At 39.6% G+C, this 26911-nt stretch overlaps 2 protein-coding genes across 6 annotated transcripts in view; one reads left to right on the top strand and one right to left on the bottom strand.

Moving 5' to 3' along the window:
• AP4S1 (adaptor related protein complex 4 subunit sigma 1) overlaps positions 1–9948 on the bottom strand; it is a 45432-nt gene extending 35484 nt beyond the window's left edge. For both annotated transcript variants that reach the window (XR_011250292.1, XM_069559465.1), the window contains exon 1: positions 9777–9948. The gene's annotated coding sequence lies outside the window, so the exon portion shown is untranslated. The remainder of the gene's footprint in view (positions 1–9776) is intronic.
• The window catches only part of STRN3 (striatin 3), a 104628-nt gene continuing 86699 nt past the window's right edge, over positions 8983–26911 (top strand). For all 4 annotated transcript variants that reach the window (XM_069559453.1, XM_069559451.1, XM_069559452.1 and 1 more), the window contains exon 1: positions 8983–9649. In XM_069559453.1, coding sequence (XP_069415554.1) covers positions 9368–9649 — 282 coding nt within the window. In that variant the 5' untranslated portion in view covers positions 8983–9367. The remainder of the gene's footprint in view (positions 9650–26911) is intronic.

Raw genomic sequence — 26911 nt, 5'->3', positions numbered from 1 at the left:
GAAATTCTACAGGATAAATAATCTCATCTCTTCAACAAATAAACGATATGATGATGTGGGGCTGAGAGGAAGACAAATCCAAAAAAAAAAAAACCACCTAAACATACAGCAAATAAAGGAAATATGTAGGTTTTGTTTGGATCCTAGTTTGAAATCACCAACTTAAAAAAAAATTTTTTTAAGATAATTGGGGAAACTATGAACTAGGGACTAGACTGCATAATGGAATCACCATTAATTTTACCGATGTGATAATGGTATTGTGGCATGTTGAAAAAAAACAAAAGGTCCTACTGTGTTAAAAATACACACATAGAGAGAAGTATATGCCAATGAAATAAAATGATGCTTGGCATTTACTTTAAAACATTCCCAAGGCTGGGCATGGGAGCGAGTGTGAGAGAGGCCGTGAATTCTGTTTCAGAGTATCTTTGAGCTTGCTGAGTATACACCATAAGCAAGGCTCACCCTCTTGAGTTGAAAAAGAGTTATGGACAAGAAGTTATCACTGAAATTAAATGGTGATGGACACGTCCAAGAAGTCTTTGGGGATTTGATTCCTTTATGAATCATGCAGTATACGCATGTGTCGAAACGGCAATTGGCAGGTGACAGAACAATAGTGGAATGGCAGTAATATAAGAAACTTGTCTCATCATTTTTAGAAACCTTGGAATGAGTGCAATTCACACATATGACACTGTATTACACAGAGGTTGTGTGCATCAAAGAAATCAATTGCTTCCACATGTCCCATCTCTAAAGGGCTAGCTTTACTACCACATAAAAATCAAGCAGTGTATATTTTCACAGTAAACTTTTTTGTTAAACTTTTGTGATAGTCAAAAAAATTTCTACTCAGAAAAAAAAAAGTGGAATAGGTGAAATAAGAATGGCAAAATATTGATAATTGTTGAAAATGGCAGTTCAACAGACGTTTTTCTATTTTTGCATGACTGAACCCAAAATTAAAAAGTTAAATAAAAAAGTCTACACACAATACAATTTATAATATCCAATTACTATATTGAAAGCTATAATACAAAAGGAGGAATAGGTGTTATTTTAATATGCTCAAAGGAATTCTCGAATCTTTTTTTGTAGGATAATTGTCATGTACTTTAGGTTGGTCTATTAATAGACAAAACTAGAGGTTACCATCTTTAAAAATGTGTTGTTATAAAGAAAAAAGTTTCTGTGAATGTTTGCCAAATTTAAAATATTTTTCAAAGGAAACACTATCTTCAGCAGAGATTGCCCAGGCAAGGTGTCCATGTCTGGTACCATTCTTCTGAACCTTCTCGCCGCTGCCGCCACAGGAGACAAACCACATTTCCAAGATTGTTGAAGTTTTGGCAATGTCCCATTGTCACATTTTCCAGTCATTTGGTTCTCATGTTTACAGACCTGGTCGTTCATTTTAAGCCAGCGTTCAGGAGGAACTGGGTTCTTGGCAATCCTTTTTTTTTCCCTTCAGTTTTGACATCTCTATGAGTTAGCTATTATACAGTATTATCACAGCCTACTGCCTTCTGACTCATATTACCCGGGAGACAATTCAGGAATGAACTTGGATTCGAATTTTATATAGCATGCTGAATTTCCTAAAGGTTTTGGTGCCTATCTTTCTATAATCTGCAAAGGTGCTTTGCCTTTTCTTTTCCACACAATACACCATTTGAATAGTTCAAGTATTGTGCATATATTTTTACCCTTTTCCTAGCCACAGGCAGCAGCTTTAATGAGAGGTAGGTATCTGATCTTATCATGCAGGTTAAACCTCGGTGCAGGTCAAAGCTGCCTTCTTTTCTGTTACTTCTGCATTTCACAGTTTGCTCCTTTGGTTTTGGAACACATGTCAATTTTTTTCTCAAAGATCTTTCTCTGGGCTCTAATACTGGTTTGTTGTCTATATTTATAAATGTAAATGCTATACAATTTTCCCAAGTGACTGAATCACCCCCAAACTACCTTAAAAGTGATTTCAAAAGTGCAAATAATTTGTGAGCCAGAGATAGTAAATACTGAACCCACTGACAAGACATGAGGAAGCAGAATTGTGAAAGAAAACTTCATTTTTGTTTTCAAATAAACATGTACACTCACTGATCTAAGAGTAGAAACACTTCCTATTCTACCAAGAGCTGTGGAAGTGACCCAGAACTCTTATTTCCGCTTTCTCTCTTCATGGAGATAAAAATATTGTCACAATCTTTTCAGATGATGGAAAAAGATGACTAGACCAGAGACTGTGAACCACTCTGAGCTCTTTGTTAGAGGGATGTCAGGTATATAGTCAGCAAGGCATGAAACTGGATGCTCAGGTGAGTAATTACAGGAGGTTATACAGTTCTCCAAGTCAGGGTCAAAACACTTTGTACATCAGGTATTGCAGTAATTAGGGAGAAGGTATCTGAGTGTAAGCCACTCTGACTTTTTTAAAAGCCAGAATTCCTTAACATACTTTTGCTGATATATGCACATGAAATATTAATATGACAAGTCTCTTTTGGGTCAGATGTAATAAGCACACAGGTGTCTAAGGTTAGCTAATGGGGAAAAAAGACCCTTAAAATTCAAAACTGATTAAAGACATAAATAGGCAGCCATTCTTGAACATCAGCAGCTGTATACTGAAACTGGGAGAATCAATGGGAGTGGAGGAGAGATGACCAAGACTGACGAAATGATACAACAAACAGCAAGTTTCAAAGGTTGATACTGAAGACAGGAAATGACTCAGCCACAGTTTAGCGAGGACATTCCAGTCAGGTTAAGTTGTAGGTGAGCTTGGGAAAGCTTATTACCTACAGAGGTCAAGATTCTAGGAGCTTGCTGTAGAGTGTCCACAGGAGTCATGTACACAAAGCACAATATCAATGGTGTAAAATATATTTTCCCCAAAGAGGAGATGATTTTGTTGCCTTTACTACTAGTACTCAGGACAGTTCTGGTCATTGAACCTCAAGAGACAATTGGTACAATGGTAGCAAAAAATGATAAAAATGATTGAGGTGAAGAAAAAATATTTAGGTAAGTCCAGTCTGAATTTACGTTATTCATCAAACATTTATTGGAGATTTCACTGTGCCAGGTACTGGGGGTACCATTTCCAACAACAGAGGCATAGAGGCATAGGTCCTGCCCCTCCAGGAGGTTACAATCTGCAGATAAATGACTATGATCTGGGAAGAATATGGTTTAGGATTGCATTGTTGGACATTCATGAAACCATAGACAAAGTGAATGTAGAGAAGTTCAACTGGAATTCTTCAAATAGAGAGCACAAGAGACAGTTTTAAGACAGATCTGGACAAGAGTTTGAGAAAGAAAGAGAGCTTGGTGCTAAGTAATTTACCTAAAACTAGACTGGAAAGTCTGTGAAGGCGGAGATTATGTCTCTCTGATTCTCAGTGGATCACCAAGGACTAACAAGAGTTTCTAAAAAATAGCAGCCAATTCAGAAATTTTAAAAAAGAAATACAAAAGCAAAGATTTATAGTACCTGGTATGCACAGGTCTTGCTTTCACAGTGTTTAGTATGAGTGTTACTGAGGAATACATATATAGACAACTTAAATATAATGTACATTAACAAATTGAAGAATAAAAACCATATGATTATCTCAATAGATGCAGAGAAAGCCTTTGGCACAATTCAACACCCATTTATGATAAAAACTCCCCAGAAAGCAGGCATAGAAGGAACATATCTCAACATAATAAAAGCCATATGTGATAAACCCACAGCAAACATTATCCTCAATGGTGAAAAACTGAAAGCATTTCCCCTAAAGTCAGGAACAAGACAAGGGTGCCCACTCTCACCACTACTATTCAACATAGTTTTGGAAGTTTAGCCACAGCAATCAGAGAAGAAAAAGAATAAAAGGAATCCAGATTGGAAAAGAAGAAGTAAAACTCTCACTGTTTGCAGATGACATGATCCTCTACAAAGAAAACCCTAAAGACACCACCAGAAAATTACTAGAGATAGTCAATGAATATGGTAATGTTGCAGGATATAAAATTAATACAGAAATTTCTTGCATTCCTATACACTAACAATGGGAAAACAGAAATTAAGGAAACAATCCCATTCACCATTGCAATGAAAATAATAAAATACTTAGGAATGCTGCTGCTGCTGCTAAGTCGCTTCAGTCGTGTCCGACTCTGTGCGACCCCACAGACGGCAGCCCGCCAGGGTCCGCCGTCCCTGGGATTCTCCAGGCAAGAACACTGGAATGGGTTGCCATTTCCTTCTCCAATGCATGAAAGTGAAAAGTGAAAGTGAAGTCACTGAGTCGTGTCCAACTCTCAGTGACTCCTCCATCCATGGGATTTTCCAGGCAAGAGTACTGGAGTGGGGTGCCACTGCCTTCTCCAATACTTAGAAATAAATCTACCTAAAGAAACAAAAGACCTATATATAGAAAACTATAAAACACTGATGAAAGAAATCAAAGAGGACACAAATACATGGAGAAATGTACCATGTTCATGAATGGAAGAATCAATATAGTGAAAATGAGTATACTACCCAAAGCAATCTATAGATTTAATGCAATCCCTATCAAGCTACCAATGGTATTTTTCACAAAACTAGAACAAATACCTTCACAATTTGTATAGAAATACAAAAAACCTCAAATAGCCAAAGCAATCTTGAGAAAGAAGAATAGGACTCAACCTGCCTGATTTCAGACTATACTACAAAGCTACAGTCATCAAGACAGTATGGTACTGGCACAAAAACAGAAATATAGATCAGTGGAATAAACTAGAAAGCTCAGAGATAAATCCATGCACCTATGGACAACTTATCTTTGACAAAAGAGGCAATAATATAAAATGGAGAAAAGACGATCCGTTTAACAAGTGGTGCTGGGAAAACTGGTCAACCATCTATAAAATAATAAAACTAGAACACTTTCTAACACCATGTGCAAAAATAAACTCAAAATGGATTCACAATTTAAATGCAAGGCCAGAAACTATAAAACTCCTAGAGGAAAAACATAGGCAAAACACTCTGTGACATAAATCACAGCAAGTTCCTCTATGACTCATCTCTCAGAGTAATGGAAATAAAAGCAAAAATAAACAAATGGGACCTAATTAAACTTAAAAGCTTTTGCACTACGAAGGAAACCATAAGCAAGGTGAAAAGACAGCCTTCAGAGTGGGAGAAAATAATAGCAAATGAAGCAACTGACAAAGAATTAATCTCAAAAATATACAAGCAGCTCATGCAACTCAATATTAGAAAAATAAACGACCTAATCAAAAATGGGTCAAGGAACTAAACAGACATTTCTCCAAAGAAGACATACAGATAGCTGACACATGAAAAGATGCTCAACATCACTCATTATCAGAGAAATGCAAATCAAAACCACAGTGAGGTTCCATCTCATGCCAGTCAGAATGGCTGCTATCAAAAAGTTTACAAAAAATAAATGCTGGAGAGGGTGTGGAGAAAAGGGAACCCTCTTACACTGTTGGTGGGAATGCGAACTAGTACAGCCGCTATGGAGAACAGTGTGGAGATTCCTTAAAAAACTGGAAATAGAACTGCCATATGACCCAGTAATCCCACTGCTGGGCTTATACACTGTGGAAACCAGAACTGAAAGAGATACATGTACCCCAAGGTTCATCAAAGCACTGTTCACAATAGCTAGGACATGGAAGCAACTTAGCTGTCCATCGGCAGACGAATGGATAAGAAAGCTGTGGTACATATACACAATGGAATATTACTCAGCTATTTAAAAGAATGCATTTGAATCAGTTCTAATCAGGTGGATGAAACCGGAGCCTATTATACACAGAGAAGTAAGCAAAAAAGAAAAACATCAATACAGTATACTAATGCATATATATATGGAATTTAGAAAGATGGTAATGACGACCCTATATGCAAAAGAGACACAGATACAAAGAACAGACTTTTGGACTCTGAGGGAGAGGCGAGGGTGGGCTGACTTGAGAGAATCGCATTGAAACATGTATGTTATCATATGTAAAACAGATGACCAGTCCAAGTTCCATGCATGAAACAGGGCACTCAAAGCCAGGGCACTGGGACAACCCAGAGGAATGGGATGAGGAGGGAGATGGGAGGGATGTTCAGGATGGGGGACATATGTACACCCATGGCTGATTCATGTCAATGTATAGCAAAAACCACCACAATACTGTAAAGTAATTAGCTTCCAATTAATTTAAATTAATTTTTAAAGATAAATAAATGTAGTGAGTATTAGGAGTTCAGCATGGGATACTATTACTAAGATAAGGTCTCTAAATAATAAGCTTCTTGGAGGAGGAAATATTTGAGTTTAGAAGGAAGATGGGAAGGAAAGCCAGTTGGGTATAGCATGTATTAAATTCTTGGAAATGAAACAGCATAATACATTTTCTGAACTCAAAATGGTGCAGTTTAGCTGGACAGAAGAATGGGGTACCATGATGGTGTGATGGTAGATTAGGCAAAAAGACGGACTTTTATATGCTATGCTAAAATTTGGGCTTTATTCTAAATCTGGTCATCATTAATACAGTGTAACCAGGGAATGACAGGATCAGACCTACCTTTTGAAGATCACTCAGACATCAATGGTAGTAGAAAGTGGGTAAAGAGTAGAGGTGGAAAGGTTTAAACTAAGACATGTATGAAGATAATGGGATAGATAAAAGATAATACTGAGAAAGGGACTGGAAGGTACTAGAATGAATGACTGCCAGGCCTCAGGTTTGAATGCAGTGCCACTTAACATGATGCGTAATAGAAGAAAGTTTGATGTTTTGAAGGTGGGTGAGGAGGAAAAATATAAACCCAGTCTTTATTTGAGCTTGATGTACAATCAGGAAATGTTAGTGGGTATATTCCTCTTCTTTTGATGCCAATGTAAGAGAGGTCAGCCACATCCTCTCACAAATTCCTTTTGGTGTATACTAGGTGTTGAAGCAGTATAGTGTTTGTAAACTTTTAACCTGCTATGAGGTCCCTTGAAAAAGAACAAGATTGAATAAGCAGGTTGTATGTTAGATTGAATAGCAGGCTGTCTCTCTATAAAATGGAGAGATAGTTCTTAATGCTGTGATCTCAGACCTTATTTCATATATAAATAAAATATGGCAGCAAGGGTAAGAAGTCCAATCTGCTTTCCATTAAACAATAATAGCAGTAAAGCAGACATGACAAAACAAGATGTATCACTTTATCTCTCTGAAATCACACTAAATGGTCGTGAAATCTTTATTGGTAGTAGAGAAGAAAAAAAAATTAATGCAGTGAATTTTATATGCGATTTCCTGGCACAGCTGTAATTAATGAATCTTTTCTCTTAGGTTGTTAAATATTTTTGTCCTATTTTTTAACCAAATGATTATTAGCTACATTAACTTTTAGAAGCTTACTAGTTCATTAAGAATGTTTTCTGGCAACCTAAGCACACAAAAACACGTACTCTGGTACTTAAAAAATTAACCTTGTTTTTTATGCGTATATTATATTCACGCAAACAACCAAGAAAAACATTTTTGGCCACTCATCTAGGATTTTGTCTTCACAATGCTCTTATTTTCTATTTCCATCAAAAGATTCTGCTATGAACTGTTTATAATAGCCAGGACATGGAAGCAACCTAGATGTCCGTTTATAATAGCCAGGACATGGAAGCAACCTAGATGTCCATTAGCAGACGAATGGATAAGAAAGCCGTGGTACATATAGACAATGCAATATTACTCAGCCATTAAAAATAATACATTTGAATCAGTTCTAATGAGGTGGATGAAACTGAAGCCTATTATACAGAGTGAAGTAAGCCAGAAAGAAAAACACCCATACAGTATACTAACGCATATATATGGAATTTAGAAAGATGGAAACGACAACCCTATATGCGAAACAGCAAAAGAGACACAGATGTATAGAACAGTCTTTTGGACTCTGTGGGAGAAGGTGGGGGTGGGATGATTTGAGAGAATAGCACTGAAACATGTATATTATCATATGTGAAACAGATCACCAGTCCAGGTTCGACGCATGAGACAGGGTGCTTCGGGCTGGAGCACTGGGATGACCCAGAGGGATGGGATGGGGAGGGAGGTGGGGGGGGGGGGGCTCAGGATGGGGAACACATGTACACCCATGGCTGACTCATGTCAATGTATGGCAAAACCACTACAATACTGTAAAGTAATTAGCCTCCAATTGAAATAAATAAAAAGATTCTGCTATGAATGACAATATTTGTGAGCCCCATTCACTTCTAAAACGTCTGTTAATCAGCCTCCTTTAAGTTTTCTTTCTCCCTCTATCCACTATCAAGATCTAAAGTTTTTCACCTTCCCTTCTCCCAAGAGAAAAATGAAAACAATCGCTCCTGCTCCTCTCTCAAACGCCCCAAACACAGCCCACCCCAGAATTGGAAAACAGTGAGGCAAAGTGGTACAGGTTGCAACTTGCGACTGGGGGGAGCACAGACTTTGGAACCAGAGCCCGGACACAGGGAATCAGTCTTCACTTCCTAGAGGATCTGGGCTATTTGTCAAAAGAGAACGTCCCCAAAGCCCCGGGAACTGACTGGTGCTAGGAAACCAGAGAAAGAGCGGGTGACAAGCAGAGAAAGAGGCCCGATCCTCTGGGACTGCCAGAAACACGCAAGGAATGCAAAAGAAACGTCAGGAATCCGGGACCGGCTGCGGCCGGCTAGAGGGACCACTCAGGTTAAAACCCAACTCCGAAGGCAGAAGCGCCTCTGAGACTCTTGAGTGGGAAATGGCGCTGAGTGGATTGGCTGAGCGAGGGAAACCCACTCCTGAAAAGGCAGAAACCGACTCCCTCCCAAATGTCGGAGACGGTGACCCACAATCCGGTCCCGGCCACCAGACACCTCCAGCGAGCCTGGGGGCTGGCCTAGGGGCGGGGCCGAGCTCTTTCTCCGCCTCTAACGGCAGGCCGACTGCGTCCTCAGTACGCCTGCGTAGGGTGAGGCCGGACTCTATTTGGCTAGTAGGCGAGCGGCGGCATCGGCGTTCTCTACCCAGCATGCTGCGCGGGAGCGGCGGCCCTACGTCTATCCCCTTCCCAACCCTGCCCCCGCTTCCCACTCCCGCCGCGGCCCCCCCTTCCCCTAAAGTGAGTGAGTGAGACGGGCAGATGGAGGAGGGACTGTAATGGCGGCGGCCGGCAGCTCCCTGCTCTGACCCACGGCAGGCATACAGCAACGACCCCCTCCCTGCCCCTCTCTCTGCCGGCCTCCGCCCCGCCGCTAGCGCGGGGCCACCCTCTCCGGCCCTTCCCCCAGCCGTCGGCGTCTCGCCCTGCGCCCCGGCCGGGGCCCCACACACAATGGACGAGCTCGCCGGAGGCGGTGGTGGCGGCCCGGCGATGGCGTCCCCTCCACGGCAGCAGCAAGGACCCGGGGGGAACATGAGCCTTTCGCCAGGGGGGAATGGAGCGGCGGGCGGCGGGGGTCCTCCGGCCGCCGAGGGAGCGGGTCCCGCGGCAGGCCCCGAGCTGTCCCGGCCGCAGCAGTACACTATCCCAGGGATCCTGCACTACATTCAGCACGAGTGGGCTCGGTTCGAGATGGAGCGGGCGCACTGGGAGGTGGAGCGGGCCGAACTACAGGTACCTCGCTGGGGTCGGTATGCGGGACGGCTGCGGCGGCTGGGTTCCCGGCTGGGGGTGGGGGGGGGTGGGGCCGGGACTCCCCTCATTCGGAACTCGAGGCCTTGGGAGACCGAGAGGAACCTACCTGTGCAGCTCGGGGGGCGATAGTCCTGGAGACGGCTCTTCTAGAACCCCCCTCCCCCTTTCCCGCAGAAGCTTGTTACCCAGACCTCACTGGCTGCGCGGTGCGGGCTTCCTTGGGGCAGCCATTTTGGCTTTTAGTATGGCGTCTGCGGGGGCTCCTCCGGAGGCGTTCTGCGCGGGCCTCCGGGGTTTGGGGCCGAGTTCCTCTCTGTGGGAGAATCCGGCGTGGGGCTGTCGGGCACTGCGCTGGCTCCTGTTTCTGCCTCTTAAGATGGAGAACCCGAGGAGAGGGACTGGGTTGGGGATTTTACCACCTTTTCCCGGATCACCCCCCTGTTTCCGATTTGGCGTGACTGCCCCCCTCCCCCGGAGTTGGGAGCCCTTACTCTTTGACAGCCACGCTTCTTTCCAGGGCTGCTGCCGCGCACAATGGCTTGCGGCTGACCTGTGAAGTTTTCATTTCCTACCGCCAACTTTTAAGTACCTTTTTACCTGGGATGCTGCCTTATTCACTTCGATTCCCTTTGAGTTCGTCCTTAGTGACTGACTCATCAGCGCTGCTCTGTACCGACTTTTTCTTTTAGAGTACCCTTCACCAGGCCTTCCTCTCCTTCATTCCCATCTTTACACACAAAACGCCAAACCAGACTATCTGTGCCGTCCTCAGGAAACGATTGAGAAAAGATTTAATGTTAGCTTGGAGTAAAACGTATTTGTTTCATGTTACCAGCTCGCACAGGGGCAGCAGAGTTAAATATCCTTAGGAGCCTTCATAATTGAGCCGGACTCGGTCTTAAGGTGAAACTTTTGAGATATTGGTTCACCTAACTTTTGGAAGATGTTGGTAGTTTAAGGGCTTATGTCTTGGATTTCAGAAGAGCTACATCTTTTTAACAGGATTGTTCAACTCTTTCGGATGTTTGTGTTTATTTTAAAATCACTTTCCAAGGCAAATTTAGGCTTAGAAGGGAAAAAGCAGGCATCTAAATAGTGCTGCACCTGTTCTTCAGACTGCTGTATATTTAGAGTGTATGTGGTATTGTTCACTGATATACGTGTCATATATGTCTGGGGTGAATGATTAGGGAAATGTAACGTTGAAAGAAGATTGGATTAGCTTAAAAGGGTTGTCCTGAAACAAATACATATATCTTCAGTTTGATATTGAACCAGTCGACTTTTTGTCTCTACAAAGTGGGGAAAGTCAAAACTTTTTAAAAGTAAGACATATATTTTGACACTTTATCAAAAAAGTGAATTCACTTTATCAAGTTGGCAATTCAGCGTTTTAGTGCTTTGATACACTATTGGGCTTTTAAAAATATATCAAAAGTGTTGTTTCTTTTCTGTGTGCTCTGCTTTAAAATATCTGGGACAAACAATTCTGTTGATGAACAACTTTCTATTAACACCATGTGCAAAAGGCATTTATTTCTGAAAACTGCATTTACAAATGCATTGAAGCCTAGGCTCACTAAATAATACTTCGCCAGTCCCTAATACAGCATTTATAACCTTTGTACTGTTGTGGAAAAGCTTTAATTTAAACACTTTCTAAGTTAGTGAAAACATTAGTCATTGGTAAGCTTCACAAAATGTCTTACTTGTGTCTGAATTAGTAAAAATCTGTGCAACTTGAGGTCTACATTGTTTACCTTAGCTTTTGGTTTGCCTTCTAATTCTCCTCTTAACAGAAGTCTTTTAAGGAAAATTCATTTTGCTTGCTTGCTTTCAGTGTATCTACTGTTGGCACATTAGTTCGGATATAGCCATTTTAAACTTTTTGTTTACTTACTTTGAAGAAGTTATACGGTGTTTGTCTAGACTCTTGATTTTTTTCCCCCTAGGAATTTTTATTATGTCACACTGATTCTTTTGGAACAAAAGGTTCATGATTGTGTGTTTTTCTTCTTTATATTTCTCTATAATGTTTTATTGGGCTACTTAGTTAATTTGGAATATTGAATTTGTTTTACATGTCCAAAGTCTTTAGTAAGAATGCTTGTGAGATGTCCATTTTAAAATGTATGGAAAATGTATTGGGAGAGTTTACATGAAGCATGAATAGATTTAAACTGTAAACTTAGGCTTAATTTAAGAAAGATAACATAGAAGTAAGATAACTTGCATATCATTTGGTATACAGCCTTGAGTATACTGTTCATCTATGCATTACTTAAAGTGTTTAGTACTAAAACTATTCAGTAATGACTACAAAGTGGCTAATGTATACCTCCTTTTGATGTAAAATTTCAACGTGGATTTTATTTTTCCTGGCTTTGGAAAGGTTTTTAAACCAAAACTTCGCAGTATGGTTCTCTTTTCTGTAAAAGGAATTTTGGATGAAGCTGCTCCTTAGAAGATTGGAGCTAAACCAAAGAATATCTTAAAACTCTTATTTTTGTGAGGGTTCCTTACCTGGGACTCAGGTAAAAGCTCTGTTATGTTAGTAAGGCTCCAGGACAGTGATTTCTAAGTGAGAGTGCTACTGACAATCACTGGAAATCCCTCCCGCCCCAACCCCCTTAATATGCAGGCCTCTGTTTCATCTTCCAGAGATTTGGATTGAATTGGCCTAGGACTTGGAAAAAAAGGACTGTTTTTAGGATTTAGCCAGTTCACATTATATAGAATGGAACTGCCCTTTCATCAGTATTTTAAAGTGATGAGGTCAGTATCATTCCTGTTTTACAGATAAGGAGACACACTTCAACAATGTAAGTAACTGTTTGCCAGCTATGAGTATTGCAACTCAGATTTGAACCTGGGTTCGTCTGAATCCAAAGCCTGTGGTCTTCTCACCACTCTTGAAACTGCTGTTATTGTCTTAGTATATTTTGTAGAAATAGAGTCTGACTTACAATTTATTATAGAGATGTGGGTTCAATCCCTGAGTGGGGAAGATCATCTGGAGAAGGAAATAGCAACTTACTCCAGTATTCTTGCCTGGGAAATCCCATGGATAGAGGAGCCTAGTGGAAAACTGTCTGTGGGGTTACAAAGAGTCACACGTGACTTAGCAAGTAAACAACAACATACACACCACTGCAGTCTGTTTCAAAAGAGTTTTATTGAGCCCCCATGATATGGGTAGGTCTAGTTATGACACAAGTGATAGGTAGAAAATATAGTCCTGGTGTTTGTATTCTAACATTACTAATTCTCCAGCAAATGTAAACCTTTAGTGTCTGTGTTTGCATACGCTGGCATACAGGTTTGTCATAACTAGACAGATACTGCCATTTAAAGATCTTAAATTAATAGGAGGTATTTCTCTCAGACATAACTTGATTTGTTCCTTTTGAATTGGGGGCAGTAAGTGTTTCTCTTCTAATCTATTATTGTCAGAGTTTCCTTCAGATAGTCTAGAATAATGATTTGCAAATCCTGTTCCTTTTTTATTACAAAATTTTTGTGAATCTACTATGAAATTATAAAAAAGATTTTTCATTAAAGTACTACTTTTATTGAGAGTTTCAGCCTTCATAAAGTCTTGCTGTTATGCAGTTTTTCTATTTCAAATGATGGTGACACAGTAAAAAAAAAAATTATTTGGTAGAATTAAGAGTCCATAATCTTATGTCATAGTCTCCCTGTTTTTTAAGTCTTGGAAACAAAAAGTCTGGGGACCATTAATACATAATTCTTCTCTCCATTTACTTTTTAATCCTGTATAATCTTTTTGCTCTATTGTCTCATTACCCCCCACTGAGCTTTAATAGGACCCTTTTTTCTGTCGGTGGTTGACCTTCAAATTGCCAAATCTTGCTGCCTTCTTACAGATCGTAGTAAATACTTAACCAGCACATTCTGCTGTTGAGAGTTCTTCCTCAAAATCTTTTCTTTGGTCTCTTCTCTGTAATCCCTTATTTTCCTTTTGATCTACTTATCATCTTTCTTCATATGTTTCTTCTACTTTGGTTTCAGTTATTGTTACCTGGGTTTCTGGTTCTTTTTACTGTAAATTCTGAAATACACAGAGGGTTTTTTGTTTGTTTGCTTGCTTGTTTTTGCTAAGTGTTATTCCAGTGCTTCAGTATTTCGTCCTTAAATCCTAAAAACCCAATGAGTTGGGAACAGTTGGTTTCTCTTGTTGTTATTTTGTTTAGTTTGATGCTAGGCTATTGGGCCTAGAGGTTAAGTGGTCTAAGAGTAGCAGAGCTGGAATTTAACCCTAGGCAGGCTGCCTCTGGAAGCCGTGTTGTTAGGCACTACTGTATCTTTGACTTTCAGATATCTGAGAAATATTTCTAACTTTCTTTGTAAATTTTCTGCTTCAGAGTCAATACATCCATTATTTATTTCATCTCAGATGTCTCCCTCTTTCCCCCCACCAAGGCACACTTAACTTGATCATTCTCCTTTATTCCCTGTTTTTGTTAATGTTTGTTATCATCCTTCCCATTGGTAGATGCTAAAGAGATCAGTAGGTTCTTCTAAAAATGTTGAGTCTTTGGGTTTATTGATTCCAGTATGACTATTCATTGAATATATTTGAGTGTTACTTTGTGCTGTGTACTGGATATATAATGATGTATGAAGCAAGGAACTTGCTGCTGTTGGAAATTGTACTCTAGACATAATAAAATGTGATAAATCAGAAATTTACAGGATGTTGAGAAAATAAATAGAATGGGAAACTGTTGTAGATAGTGAGCTTTCCCTAAGCAATTATTGAGCCGTTTTTATATGCTAAGAATTATTTTAAGTTAATACATAGGTTGTTGTTTGTTGTTCAGTCACTAAGTTGTGTCCGACTCTTTGCAACCCCATGAACTGCAGCACGCCAGGCTTCCGTGTCCTTCACTATCTCCCAAGGTTTGCTCAAACTCATGTCCATTGAGTCAGTGATGCCATCCAGCTGTGTCATCCTCTGTTACCCGCTTCTCTTGCCCTCAGTCTTTCCTAGTATCCGGGTTTTTCCAGTGAGTCAGCTGTTTGTATCAGGTGGCCAAAGTATCGGAGCTTCAGCATTAGTGCTTACAGTGAATATTCAGGGTTGATTTCCTTTAGGATTGACTGGTTTGATCTCCTTGCTGTCCAAGGGATTCCCAAGTTTTCTCTGGCACCACAGTTGGAAAGCATTAATTCTTCAGTGCTCAGCCTTCTTTATGGTCCAGCTCTCACATCCATACATGACTTCTGGAAAAACCATAGCTTTCACTATATGGTCCTTTGTTGGCATAGTGATCTCTGCTTTTTAATACACAGTCTAGGTTTGTCATAGGTTTTCTTCCAAGGAGCAAGTGTCTTTTAATTTTGTCGCTGCAGTAATTGTCCACGTTGATTTTGGAGCCCAGTAATATGAAATTTGTCACTGTTTGCACTTTTCCCCCATCTATTTGCCATAAAATGATACGACCAGATACCATGATCTTCATTTTTTGAACGTTGAGTTTTAAGTCAACTTTTTCACTTTCCTCTTTCACTTTCATCAAGAGATTCTCTAGTTCTTCACTTTCTGCCATTAAAGTGATATCATCTGCATATCTGACATTGTTGATATTTCTCCCAGCAATCTTGATTCCAGCTTGTGAGTCATCCAGCCCAGCATTTAGTATGATGTAGCCATAACCCATTTAATTTTTGTGAAGCCTTTATGGGGATATGGACACTTTTAGATCTCAAGTATGAGTACCTAACTATAGGTATTTCAGAGGAAAACAACAGCATTAGAAGAAGTTCTGAAGCAGGAAAGATCTTCACTGGACGTGTGAACTTTACTATAGTGATTCAAGGGACTTTCTAATATAGATAGTCTCAATAGCCTAATACATGTATTTTAATCTAGTGACTGTTAATTTTTTGGAAATAGTCTCCTTTGCATATAGACTGAAAGCTTTGGAGCTTTTTCTAGTTAAAAAAATTTTTTTGGCTTTTAATATCTTTGAAGCCTAGCTACTGACCTGAGGAAATAACCCTGATTTAATCCGTGCTTATAATTCCTTTACTACCATTGTTTTAGTTCAGAGTGTTCCTCCTGCATGATTTCTCTTGAGAAATCTAGCACTTTTCCTCCATATATGCTCCTCTCTTAAGAGTTCATCCTTTATATTGTAAGTATGATTGTATTACATGTACTCTTGCTTTAATTTTTAAAGATGATGGAGAGTTTTAAACAAATTCACAAATAACATAGTTATCAGGACTTCCCTAGTGGTGCAGTGGATAAGACTCTGCCTACCAATGCAGCGAACCTGGGTTCAATCCCTGGTCTGGGAAGATTCAGCCGTGCTGCAGAGCAGTTGAGCCTGTGGCACCACAACTGCTGAAGCCTTCGCTCCTAGAGCCCGTGCTCTGGAACAAGAGAAACCACCACAATGAGAAGCCCAGAAGCTCTACAACGAAGACGTGCCCCCGTTCACCACTAGAGAAAGCCAGAGCAAAGCAGTGAAGACCCAGCACAGTGAAAAATAAATACCAAGAACCACCCATAAACTTGTCACTCATCACTCAGTAACAACTCATGACTAGTCTTATTTTACTTATACTTCTGTCCACTACCCTATCCCAAATTATTTCAAAGCAAGTCCCAGAAACATGCAGTTTCATCCATGCATATGTCAGTATATATCTAAAAGATAAAGATTTTAAAAGAGAATTGTAGTTGCATTGCCAAATTATTAAGAAAAATCAGTAATTTCTTAATATTATCAAATACCTGCTGTTTGAATACTAGTTTTCACACTTATCTTTGAACAGTTTGTTTGAATCAGGATCCAAATAACACATTGTGATTGGAACCACCCCCTCCATCTTTCTTCCTTTTCCTTGCTACTTTCTGTTGAAAAAATCAGTCTTTGGTCCTGTAAAGATTCCCAGAGTCTTGTTTTGCTGCATGCTTCCCTAATACAGTTTAACACATTCCATTGTCCTGTTTGTTTTCCCCTGTAATTTAGTTAGTTGGATATAGGGGCTTGATCCAAACTGGCTTATTTTCTTCTTTGGGGTGGTGTTGGAGGATGAGAATACTTCACAGGTGGTGATGAGGTCTTCTGTCAGAAAAGCACAAAACATCTTTCCTGATGTTAGCTCTTGATGTTAAGTAACTCGGGAACATTCATCCTTTAGGGCCACCCTAAGTTCTTAATGAAATTGCGATATAATTCATACTTGTCCCTCAGTATCTGTGAAGTGATTGGTTCCAGGACTCCCACACCCACCTTGCCCCTCTATCTATGGATTCTGAAGTCCTTTATAAAAAATAGTGTATTTGCGTATTCTTCCTATACTTTAAATTACTTCTAAATTACTTATAATACCTAGTACAATGTAAGTAGTTGTAAATACAGTGTAAACAGCTGCCTGCAGTTGCAAATTTAAGCTTTGATTTTTGGAACTTTCTGAAGTTTTTTTTTCTGACTATATTCCATGCACAGTTGGTTGAATCTACTATGGATGCAGAACCTGTGGATACAGAAGATTGACGACATTTCTGTGGTTTTTAGTGTATGACTATGTTGTGTCCTCATCATCACTCTAATCTCAAAACATTTTTATCACGTGCAAATGCACCCAGTTCAGCAGTTAGTCCCTATTAGCAATTAGTCCCAATTCCCCGTTTCCGGTGGCAATCACTAATTTCTGTCTCTATAAGAGTGATTTTTATATCTCAAGGATTTGCCTATTCTGGACATTGTATATAAAAGGAATCACAATATATAGCTTGTGAAGAGATTCTTTCACTTAAGGAAATGTTTTCAAGGTTCAACTATGTGTAGCAGATTACAGTATTTCTCATTATGGCTGAATAACATTCTGTTGTATGGGTATATGACATTTTGTCTGTCAGCTGGTGGATATTTGAGTGTTTCTGTTACACTTTTTGCTAACATATATGCACAAGTTTTTGTGTGAATGTATGTTTTCAGTCCTCCTATTATATACCTAGGAATGGAATTGCTAGGTCATGTTCAACTTCTTTGAGGAACCTGTCAAAATGTTTTCCAGTGTGACTGCCTCATTTTACTTTCCCACCAGCAACGCACGAGGATTCCAGGCCTCTGTTACTTTTTTTCAACTTTGAAATATATTTTTCTTATTAAAAAAGCATTTTTAAAAAAATGCCATTTAATTTTTTTTTTGCAAGTTGTGTTTTCTTTCTCAGAGTTTAGTTTTTAGATCAATTTTGTTTTTTAGTTGTTTAGACTTTTTTTGTTGTTGTTTTTTGGTTAGACTTTAGTTTTTAGGGCAATTTTGGCTTTATAGCAAAATCTAGCTGAAAGTACCGTTTCCATATATGGAAAGGAGGAGAAGGAGATGACAGAGGATGAGATGGCTGGATGGCATCACTGATTCGATGGACATGAGTTTGGGTGAACTCCGGGAGCTGGTGATGGACAGGGAGGCCTGGCGTGCTGCAATTCATGGGGTCGCAAAGAGTCGAACGCGACTGAGCAACTGAACTGACCTGACAGTTTCCATATAACACCTTGCCCATCAAAACCTCCCCTAACATTAGGAGCTCTACTGGTGTGGTACGTGTTAAAATTGATGAACCCAACATTATCAACTAAAGTCCATAGTTTACATTAGGGTTCACTTTCTGTCCTGTGTGTTCTTTGGGATTTGACAAATACATAATCACATGCATCCATTTTTATGGTAACCAGTGATTTTTCACTGCCCTGAAAATCCCCTGTGTGCCACCTATTCCTTCCTCCCTAACCCAAATGCGTGACAAATGCGGCTCGTTTTGTTGTTGTGTTGTTGTTTGGTTTTGGTTGCACCAACCCAAACCACACTTGCAACTTGGAACTCCCAGTTCCCCAACCAGGGATTGAACCTGTGCCCCCTGCAGTAGAAGTGTGGTGTGTCAACCGCTGAACTGTCAGGAAAACACAACTAGTGCTCTTTTTAACTGTCTTCCATAGTTTTGCTTTTTCCAGAAGATCACATAATCAGAATCATGCAGTATGTAGTTTTTTCACATGGACTTCTTTGACTTGGTGGTGTGCATTTAAGGTTCCTCCTTAACTGTTTTTGTGGCCTGATCTTTTTAGTCCTGAATTAATATTTCATTGTACATTTGTACCACAGATTATTGTCTCCTCACCTTATTGAAAGACATCTTTGTTGCTTCCACATTTTGGCAATTATGAGTAATTGCACATCGACATTTACTCTATATAGCAAGGAGCTTAATTGCTCCAGTGTATGGTAAGAGTATGTTTAGTTTTTTAAGAAACTGCCAGTTTTCCAGAGTGGCTGTGCCTGTTTTGTATATCCGCCATCACTGAGGAACAGTTTTTGTTGCTCCATATTTCGTCAGCATTTGATGTCAGTATTTTGAATTTTAGCTATTCTACTAGGTGTGTAGTGATAACCTTGTTTTAATTTGAAGTTCCCCTAATGACATATGGTGTTAAGCACCTAATGTACCATCTGTGTGTCATCTTTGGTGAAGTATCCGTTTAGAGCTTTTGCCGTTTTGAAAATTGAATTGTCTGTATCTCCTCCTCTTGACATTCATGGGATGGAATGGTCTTGGGCATTGTTTCCAGTCATTTATGAGTAATTGTTCAGTAAGTGGCAGTCATTACTTATAACACTTATTTATCTTAAAAGGTGCTTTAATGGCATAATTTAAAGGAACAAGTAATTATAATATCCCCTTCCCTTTACTTGTCCTTCCAGTGAAGCTACCAAAGGCAATGATTAAATTTATTTTATCTGAAGATAAAATAGTAGTCTCTAATTGTAAGTAAGATCTGTGGTGTTTCCAATACCTAGTTATAATAATCATGATACAGATTCTCACAGTTGTTCGCTGGTCACTGTGATTCAGTAGTCTGGAGTTGGAATCTGTGTTTTTAAAATGCATAGCTGGTGATTCTGATACTCAGCCAGATCTGGGAACCGGCATGATAAAAGTCACTTAAGGATTTTGGTAGAATCCGGTTCTCTAAACACTTTACCTGTAAGATTGTCATTGGTTCTACTGATAGGCTAAGCGAGCAGTGTATCACCCCTTCTCTGCACTCACAGTGGCTTGCACTGTGTATGTTTACATTGTTGTGCTTTTCTTTTCTTTCTTTTCTTGTTTTCACTTCCTGCTTTCCAGTACTTTGAAACTACTTGTTGATAAGAACTTCCTGGATTTTGAGTATGCTGCAAATTTTCGTTGGATTCATTTGAAACACTCTGGTGTTTGATTACATAGATGAAAGCAGTATGTGTCCATTAAAAAAAACTGTTTTAAGAATAACACCTGTTAATGTTTTTTTAATTATTTACTTGGCTGCACCAAGTCTTAGTTGTGGGTTGTGGGGTGCAAGCTCTTAGTTGCAGCATGTGGGGTCTAGTTCCCTGACAGAGATAGAACTTGGGCTCTCTGCATTGGGAGGAGGGAGTCTTAGCCACAGGACCACCAGGAAGTCCCACACCTGTTAACATTTAAAGAGTGTTTTCTGTACATTGGGAATCATTCTAATTTTGACGCCCTCCCTAAATCATAGGTAACAAGTATTTCTGTTTTAGAAGGAAAAATGGGCAAGAGTTTAAATGACTTGCTCAACATAAAACAATAAACAGGTAATGAATCCAGGTGCTGCTGAGTTGCTTTTGACCAATATGTTTGCCATCTTAAGGTAATTCTGGGACTACCTCAGTAGTAAAGAATTGTAAACAAATGACTAAATGAATAGGCTCAGTGTCACAAGATTTAAAAGGCTGTATGTAACTGAGCAATTATAAATGGCGTAGTGATATTTTGGATCATCTTTAGATAGACTTTGTAAAAGTTTTTAAAACATTTCAGACTCTCTATTTTTTGAATAGTTAATACATGCTACTGCTGGTAAGTCGCTTCAGTTGTGTCTGACCCTGTGCGACCCCACAGACAGCAGCCCACCAGGCTCCCCTGTCCCTGGGATTCTCCAGGCAAGAACACTGGAGTGGGTGGCCATTTCCTTCTTCAATGCATGAAAGTGAAAAGTGAAAGTGAAGTTGCTCAGTTGTGTCCGACTCTTAGCAACCCCATGGGCTGCAGCCCACCAGGCTCCTCCGTCCATGGGATTTTCCAGGCAAGAGTACTGGAGTGGGGTGCCATTGCCTTCTCCAAGTTAATACATGGTTCTGAATTAAATCTGGTGCGTACCATGAGCCCGTCCACCCTTAGTTCTGTATTAGTAACCACTTTCATTAGTAATAGATGTATCCTTCCAGTGTATTTTTTCTTTAAAAAAAAAAAAACACTTCTATTTATTTACTTGCTTTTGGCTGTGCTGGGTCTTTGTTGCTGTGAGGGCTTTCTCTGGTTGTGGTGAGTGGGGGCTACCCTTCGATGCGGCACGCACACGTCTCACTGCAGTGGCTTCTCTTGTTGCAGAGCACGGCTTCTAGGCGTGTGGGCTTCAGCAGCTGCTGCTCCTGGTCTCAGTAGTTGCAGCTTGTGGGTGGACTCAGTCGTTGTGTTGGAAAGGTTTAGTTGCTCCACAGCATGTGGAGTCTTCCTGGATCAGGAATCGAACTCATGTCTCCTGCATTGGCAGGTGAATTCTTAACCACTAGCCCGCCGGGGAAGTCCTGCTTCCAGTTTCTGTGTCAGATAGATGTAAACAAACAGGTATACTGATTTTCTTCTCTTTCTGATACGACAGTTCATAAACTATATACCTCTTTTTCCCTTTGCATTTTCATTTAACGTTTCCTGGAATTTGAAGTCTGTTAGTGAGAACATTCGCAATTTTTTGGTTTGTTTGTTTTAAAAGCAGCTGCATAGTAGTCTGTTTCTTATACATGCCATAGTTGATTTAACTACCCTACTATTGTTGAATGGTTGTGTTGAAGTTTCAGGAAACATTTGTATCTGGTTGTTGTTGTGGGTTTTTTTTTTTGTTTTTTTTTTTTAGTATTCATTTATTTATTTGTCTGTGCTGGGTCTTAGTTGCGTCGTGTGGAATCTAAGGATTGAGCCCCATCCCCCAGGCCACCAGGGAAGTCCCTGCACTGTGTTCTTAAATGTGTGAGCAACCAGCCTTCTGCCTCAAAATAAACTCTATTATATTGCTTTTTTGTTTTGTAATATTTGAACTAAATTTTGTATGATGCTTTGTTGTTTCATGGCTTGCATTTAGTCTGAATTTTAAGTTAGGAATCACAAATGTTTTAGCTTTGAAAGCCATTAATTAAGCAGTTCTATTTAAGCTGTAAGTCTGTTACTGAAGTCCTGAGGAAATAAGGAGTGAGAAAGACAGAAAAATGAAATAGGGAAAAAGGGGGTGGGTGGATGAGAAGAGGAATAAACACAGTGATAGAGAAACAATGGATGGGTGTGATAATATGCCACCAACAGTTGTCTCAGACAATAAAACTATTTCAGAGTGGCCTAAATTAACCTTTGTTGGTTTTTTCCCCAGAGTTTTAAAAAGTAGACCAGACTTTCATAAGGTTATATTAAAAAAGAGAGGGTGGGGTGTAGTTGATTCTAAAATGTATTTAATTACACATCTTTATACTTTGCATATATCAGCGTATACCCTGGTCATTTTGCTCTTAATATTTACTGTAACTTGTAATTCTAAAAATACTCCCCTCCCTCTTTAAGATTGATTGTAAACTTTTTGAAAGGAGGGCTCTATGTTTTTCTAGAAAACTCATGTATACCTAATGTGACAGTAAAGGGTCTGGCACATAATGGTGATAGTCGTTGTGGTTTCGTTGCTAAGTTGTGTCTAATTGTTGCAACACCATGGACTATACCCCATCAGGCTGCTCTGTTCATGGGATTTCCCAGGCAAGAATACTGGATTCAAGGGGGTTGCCATTTCCTTCTCCAGGGGATCTTCCAGACCCAGGGACTGAACCTGTGTCTTCTGCATTGCAGAGGGATTCTTTACCACTGAGTCACCAGGAAAGCCTCATAATAGGTGTTTGCTAAATCTTTGTTAAATGAGTGAAGTTGCTGAGGACATTCCACTTAAGTTCTTAGATATGAGAAACTGAATTGTAATTTTTGTAGTACATAATAGGGGAAAAAGCCCACCAGATAGAGATAACACCAGTAGTAAATGACTACTCTTCCCTTATCTCCTCATTTGATATTGGAATGAAACCAAACTTTGTTTTTTATTATAAGATATTTTTTAAAAAGTTCTGTCTCCCCCTTGTGGGAAATAGAGTGTAAGAGATCACAGTTTCAGTTAAAATGAATCTGTGCTTGGGATTAATGCATGGGAGTGGGGATTACTATTTTCTGTCAAAAATAGTGAATGATTTTTATGAAGAATGTTTAATGACTAGACAGTGCTTATGATAAGCTGAAAAGCAGAGATCCATGTTACGTGTGAAATCAGCTATGTTAAAAAATATATTGAACAACGCACTACAAATGTTTTAAAATAAACTTTGTGATCTTTGGGTCGTAGGATTACTGGCAACTTTTCTGTTTTCCTTATTTAAAAAAAGGCCCAGCAAACATTGTAAGATAGGTATTTTCTTTTATTGAAACAAATATTTCAGAAATGAATTGTTTCTTTATGCATATGTATAAAGAGAGGAAGAGAGGGAGACACAGACACTGTTGAAGGATACTTTATCATCAAACAGCAAGTTGAACTTTGTACTTACAATGAGTTATCTTTTCCCCATTTTCTTTTTTGATTGATTTCTTTAAAAGCTTAACAAATACCATTGTTTATTCATGAAGATCTTATTTTATGATGTTTTGAATTTTTGTTGTGTGGTTGGACTCAGTTGCTTTTATTTATTTTGTAAATTTTTTACATTAGTTTTTAATTCTTGCTGCTACTGCTAAGTCACTTCAGTTGTGTCCAACTCTGTGTGACCCTATAGACAGCAGCCCACCAGGCTCCCCTGTCCCTGGGATTCTCCAGGCAAGAACACTGGAATGGGTTGCCACTTCTTCTCCAATGCATGAAAGTGAAAAGTGAAAGGGAAGTTGCTCAGTCGTATCCGACTCTTAGTTATTGTTAAAGTAATATATGAAAGTAAGGCTACAGAAATGTCAAATATAGTGATTCTTTTGATAATCTTAGTTTTCTAGGAACAACACTGCTTTGGGGTGTATATCTTTTCAGAACTTTTTCTCTTCGGTAGTCCCCTTTTATCAGCAAAAGGTATATTCCAAGACCCCCAGTGGATGCCAGAGTCCATGGATAAAGGACCTAACCCTGTATATGCTGTGAGAGTTTATCACACTTCCCACGTCTCCTTTTACTGTATTTCAGTATAGGTAATAAAGTTAGGTAAATCATTAACTTTTATGTTACTATGACCATACAAATAATGAGTCAAGTCTAATAATTTATGTATAATTTGTGGGACAAAAAGTGTACTATGAGTCCTGTTTCTTTTCTGTAAAGTTTTTGTTTTTCTTGGAGTTACTTGCCCCGTCCCCCGCTTTTTTAAAATTTGCTTAGTTTCCTGTGTACCTATTGCTGTTTTTCTGAAAGCTTTTACTAATCTGTCAGGGTTTCATTGTCTGTTAGTTCTGCCTCTTTCTTGTGGAGGAATTGGAGTGGGGAGAACTTACTTCAGAACTGTCATTCTCCTTGCTCTGATCTAGACTTTTGTGTACAGTTACTATTCTGAAACTTCTGCCCTCTTCATAAAGGGGATCCCCTGCACCACCACCACCCTTCCCACCCCTCCCCCCTACCTGTTTATATTGGTTCCCTTTCTGCCTCCTGTTTGGCTTATTTAGTCTTTTATTTGGCTGAAATATGTTATCTGGTTGTTTCTTGAGAAAAGGTGCACAGGAGGTAAATTTTAGGGACTTGTATCTTTTTAAAGAAAAAAAAAATCTGTTTTATTTTAATTGGTAGTTTGACTGGAAATAAGTTTCCATCAACATTTCGAAGACATTTCTCTCGTCTTTGAATTTTCAGTATAGCTTTTGAAGAGTCTGATGCTGCTCAGATTCTGGTTTTTCGTTTGCTTGGTTTTTTCTCTGAAAGCATTCATTTACTTGGTTGCTCCAGGTCTTGGTTGTGGCGTGCAGAATCCCCGATCTCCGCTGTGGCATGAGCGATCTTTCAGTTGGGACACTTGGAATCTTCAGTTGCAGCATGTGAACTCTAAGTTGCATCACATGGGATCTAGTTTCCTGACCAGGGATGGAGCCTGGGCCCTGTGCATTAGGAGTGCGGAGTCTAAGCCGCTGGACCACCAGAGAAGCCTCTGTTCAGATTCCTGATCCTTTTTTCTCTTGTATGTGTTATTTGAATTTTTCTAGGTATCTTTTGTTTGTACCGGTGGTGATAAATTTTATGAAAATACATACCGTGTCAGGCATTGAGAGAATTCTTTTTGTCCATAGTCCAATGTTTCTCATGGGCATTTAGGTAGTACTGTTTTTGTGTTGAGCTGTACTGAGTTGTGAGGGGGTTGAGCACTGTGGCTCCCAGGAACTAAATGCCAAAATAACTTACTAGTTTTGAGGACAACTAGAAATGTCCCCAGATGTTTCCAAACACCGCCTTTAGGGGAGGTAGTACTAATCTTTTTGAGAAGGGTTATCGCAGTCCAGTCCTTAGGATGGTTTTTTTTTGTTCAATTGATGATGGACCTACTAATATAAAGTTTTTCTTCTGTTTTCCTGAATTTCTCATTTTGGCTTTTTTTCTGAGAGATTTTCTTCAACTAATATGTTTCAGTCCCATTATCTTGAAATTGGAAAGACATTTTCTTACTTTTGGCTGTGCAGGGTCTTCACTGTTGCACAGACTTTCTCTAGTTGTGGTGTGAGAACTTTTCATAACGATGACTTCTTGTTGCAAAGTACGAGCTCCAGAGTGTGCAGGCACAGTAGTTGTGGCTAATGGGCTCTAGGGAGCAGTCTCAATGGCTGTGGCCCATGGGCCTCGTTGCCCTGCGGCATCATGTGGAATTTTCTCAAGCCAGGGATTAATAGGTGTCCCCTACATTGACAGGAGGATTCTTAATCCGTCGGATCACCAGGGAAGCCCTGGCCCTTTTCTTAAAATTCATTTTCATTTCCATTTTTTCCCGGAATGGCCTTCCTAATACTGGTTTTTAAAAGTCATTGATTGTAATTTTAATCTTTGGCCTTTCCATAAATTTGTTTTCTTAAATCTTTAACTGTTTATAATGGGTCTCTCAGTTGTTATTCTCTGAGTTATTCAGATAACTTCCTATATAGACTGCTGTCAGTCTCAAATGTCCCATCATTGTCATTTTTTCAAATTTCATCTACATGGCAATAATTTACTGTTCTTGTGTTGCGTTTTGTTTGGAGCCTACCTGCAGGATAGTATTCTATCTCTGCTGAACTTTGTGGACTCTAGTTTTCTTCAAGTCTTCTTGTTCTTTCCAGAATCTTTCTTATTTCTTATGTCTTCTGTTACAGTCATCCCTAGATTCTTTTTTTTCGCTGTGCTGAATCTTAGTTGCAGTGCACAAGTTTCTCTTTAGTTGCGTGGCACACAGACTTAGTTGCTCCATGATATGTGGGATCTTATTTCCCATAAAAGGGATTTAATCCACATCCCCTGCATTAGAAGGCAGATTCTTAAGCCTGGACCACCAGAAAAGTCTCTCTCCCTAGATTCTTACCATTTTCCAGTTTACCAGCCTTAAATAAACTTTAGGTACTTGACTGTTCTTTAGTTATTCCTGTAGCCATGCTGTATCTTTCTGGTTGTAGTGCTCTTGTGTTCTTTGCTGCTGTTTTCATTGTTTCTGGAGTTTGTAAATATTAGTTTTTCTAAACTACGTTGTTTTTTTTTTTAAGTCCCCTTCTCTAAGTTGGTATCTCAAACCTTTAGTGTCTGTTGTGTTATCTGATATAAACAAATATATGACACCTGGTATAAATTTGTTTTAATTACATCAGTCTCTAAAGAAATTTTTTTTTTCTTTTAAAATAACTATGTTATTTATGCTGCCCTTTAATATATGGGCTTCCCTTATGGCTCAACTGGTAGAGAATCCACCTGCAATGCGGGAGACCTGGGTTCAATCCATGGGTTGGGAAGATCCCCTGGAGAAGGGAAAGGCTGCTGCTGCTGCTGCTGCTGCTAAGTTGCTTCAGTCGTCTTTGACTCTGCGCGACCCCTAGACGGCAGCCCACCAGGCTCCCCTGTCCCTGGGATTCTCCAGGCAAGAACACTGGAGTGGGTTGCCATTTCCTTCTCCAGTGCATGAAAGTGAAAA

Source organism: Ovis canadensis, chromosome 18 (assembly GCF_042477335.2).
Source record: "Ovis canadensis isolate MfBH-ARS-UI-01 breed Bighorn chromosome 18, ARS-UI_OviCan_v2, whole genome shotgun sequence".
NCBI lineage: Eukaryota > Metazoa > Chordata > Mammalia > Artiodactyla > Bovidae > Ovis > Ovis canadensis.
The sequence above is the reverse complement of the archived record's forward strand: the minus strand, read 5'-3'. Positions and strand labels throughout refer to the sequence as shown.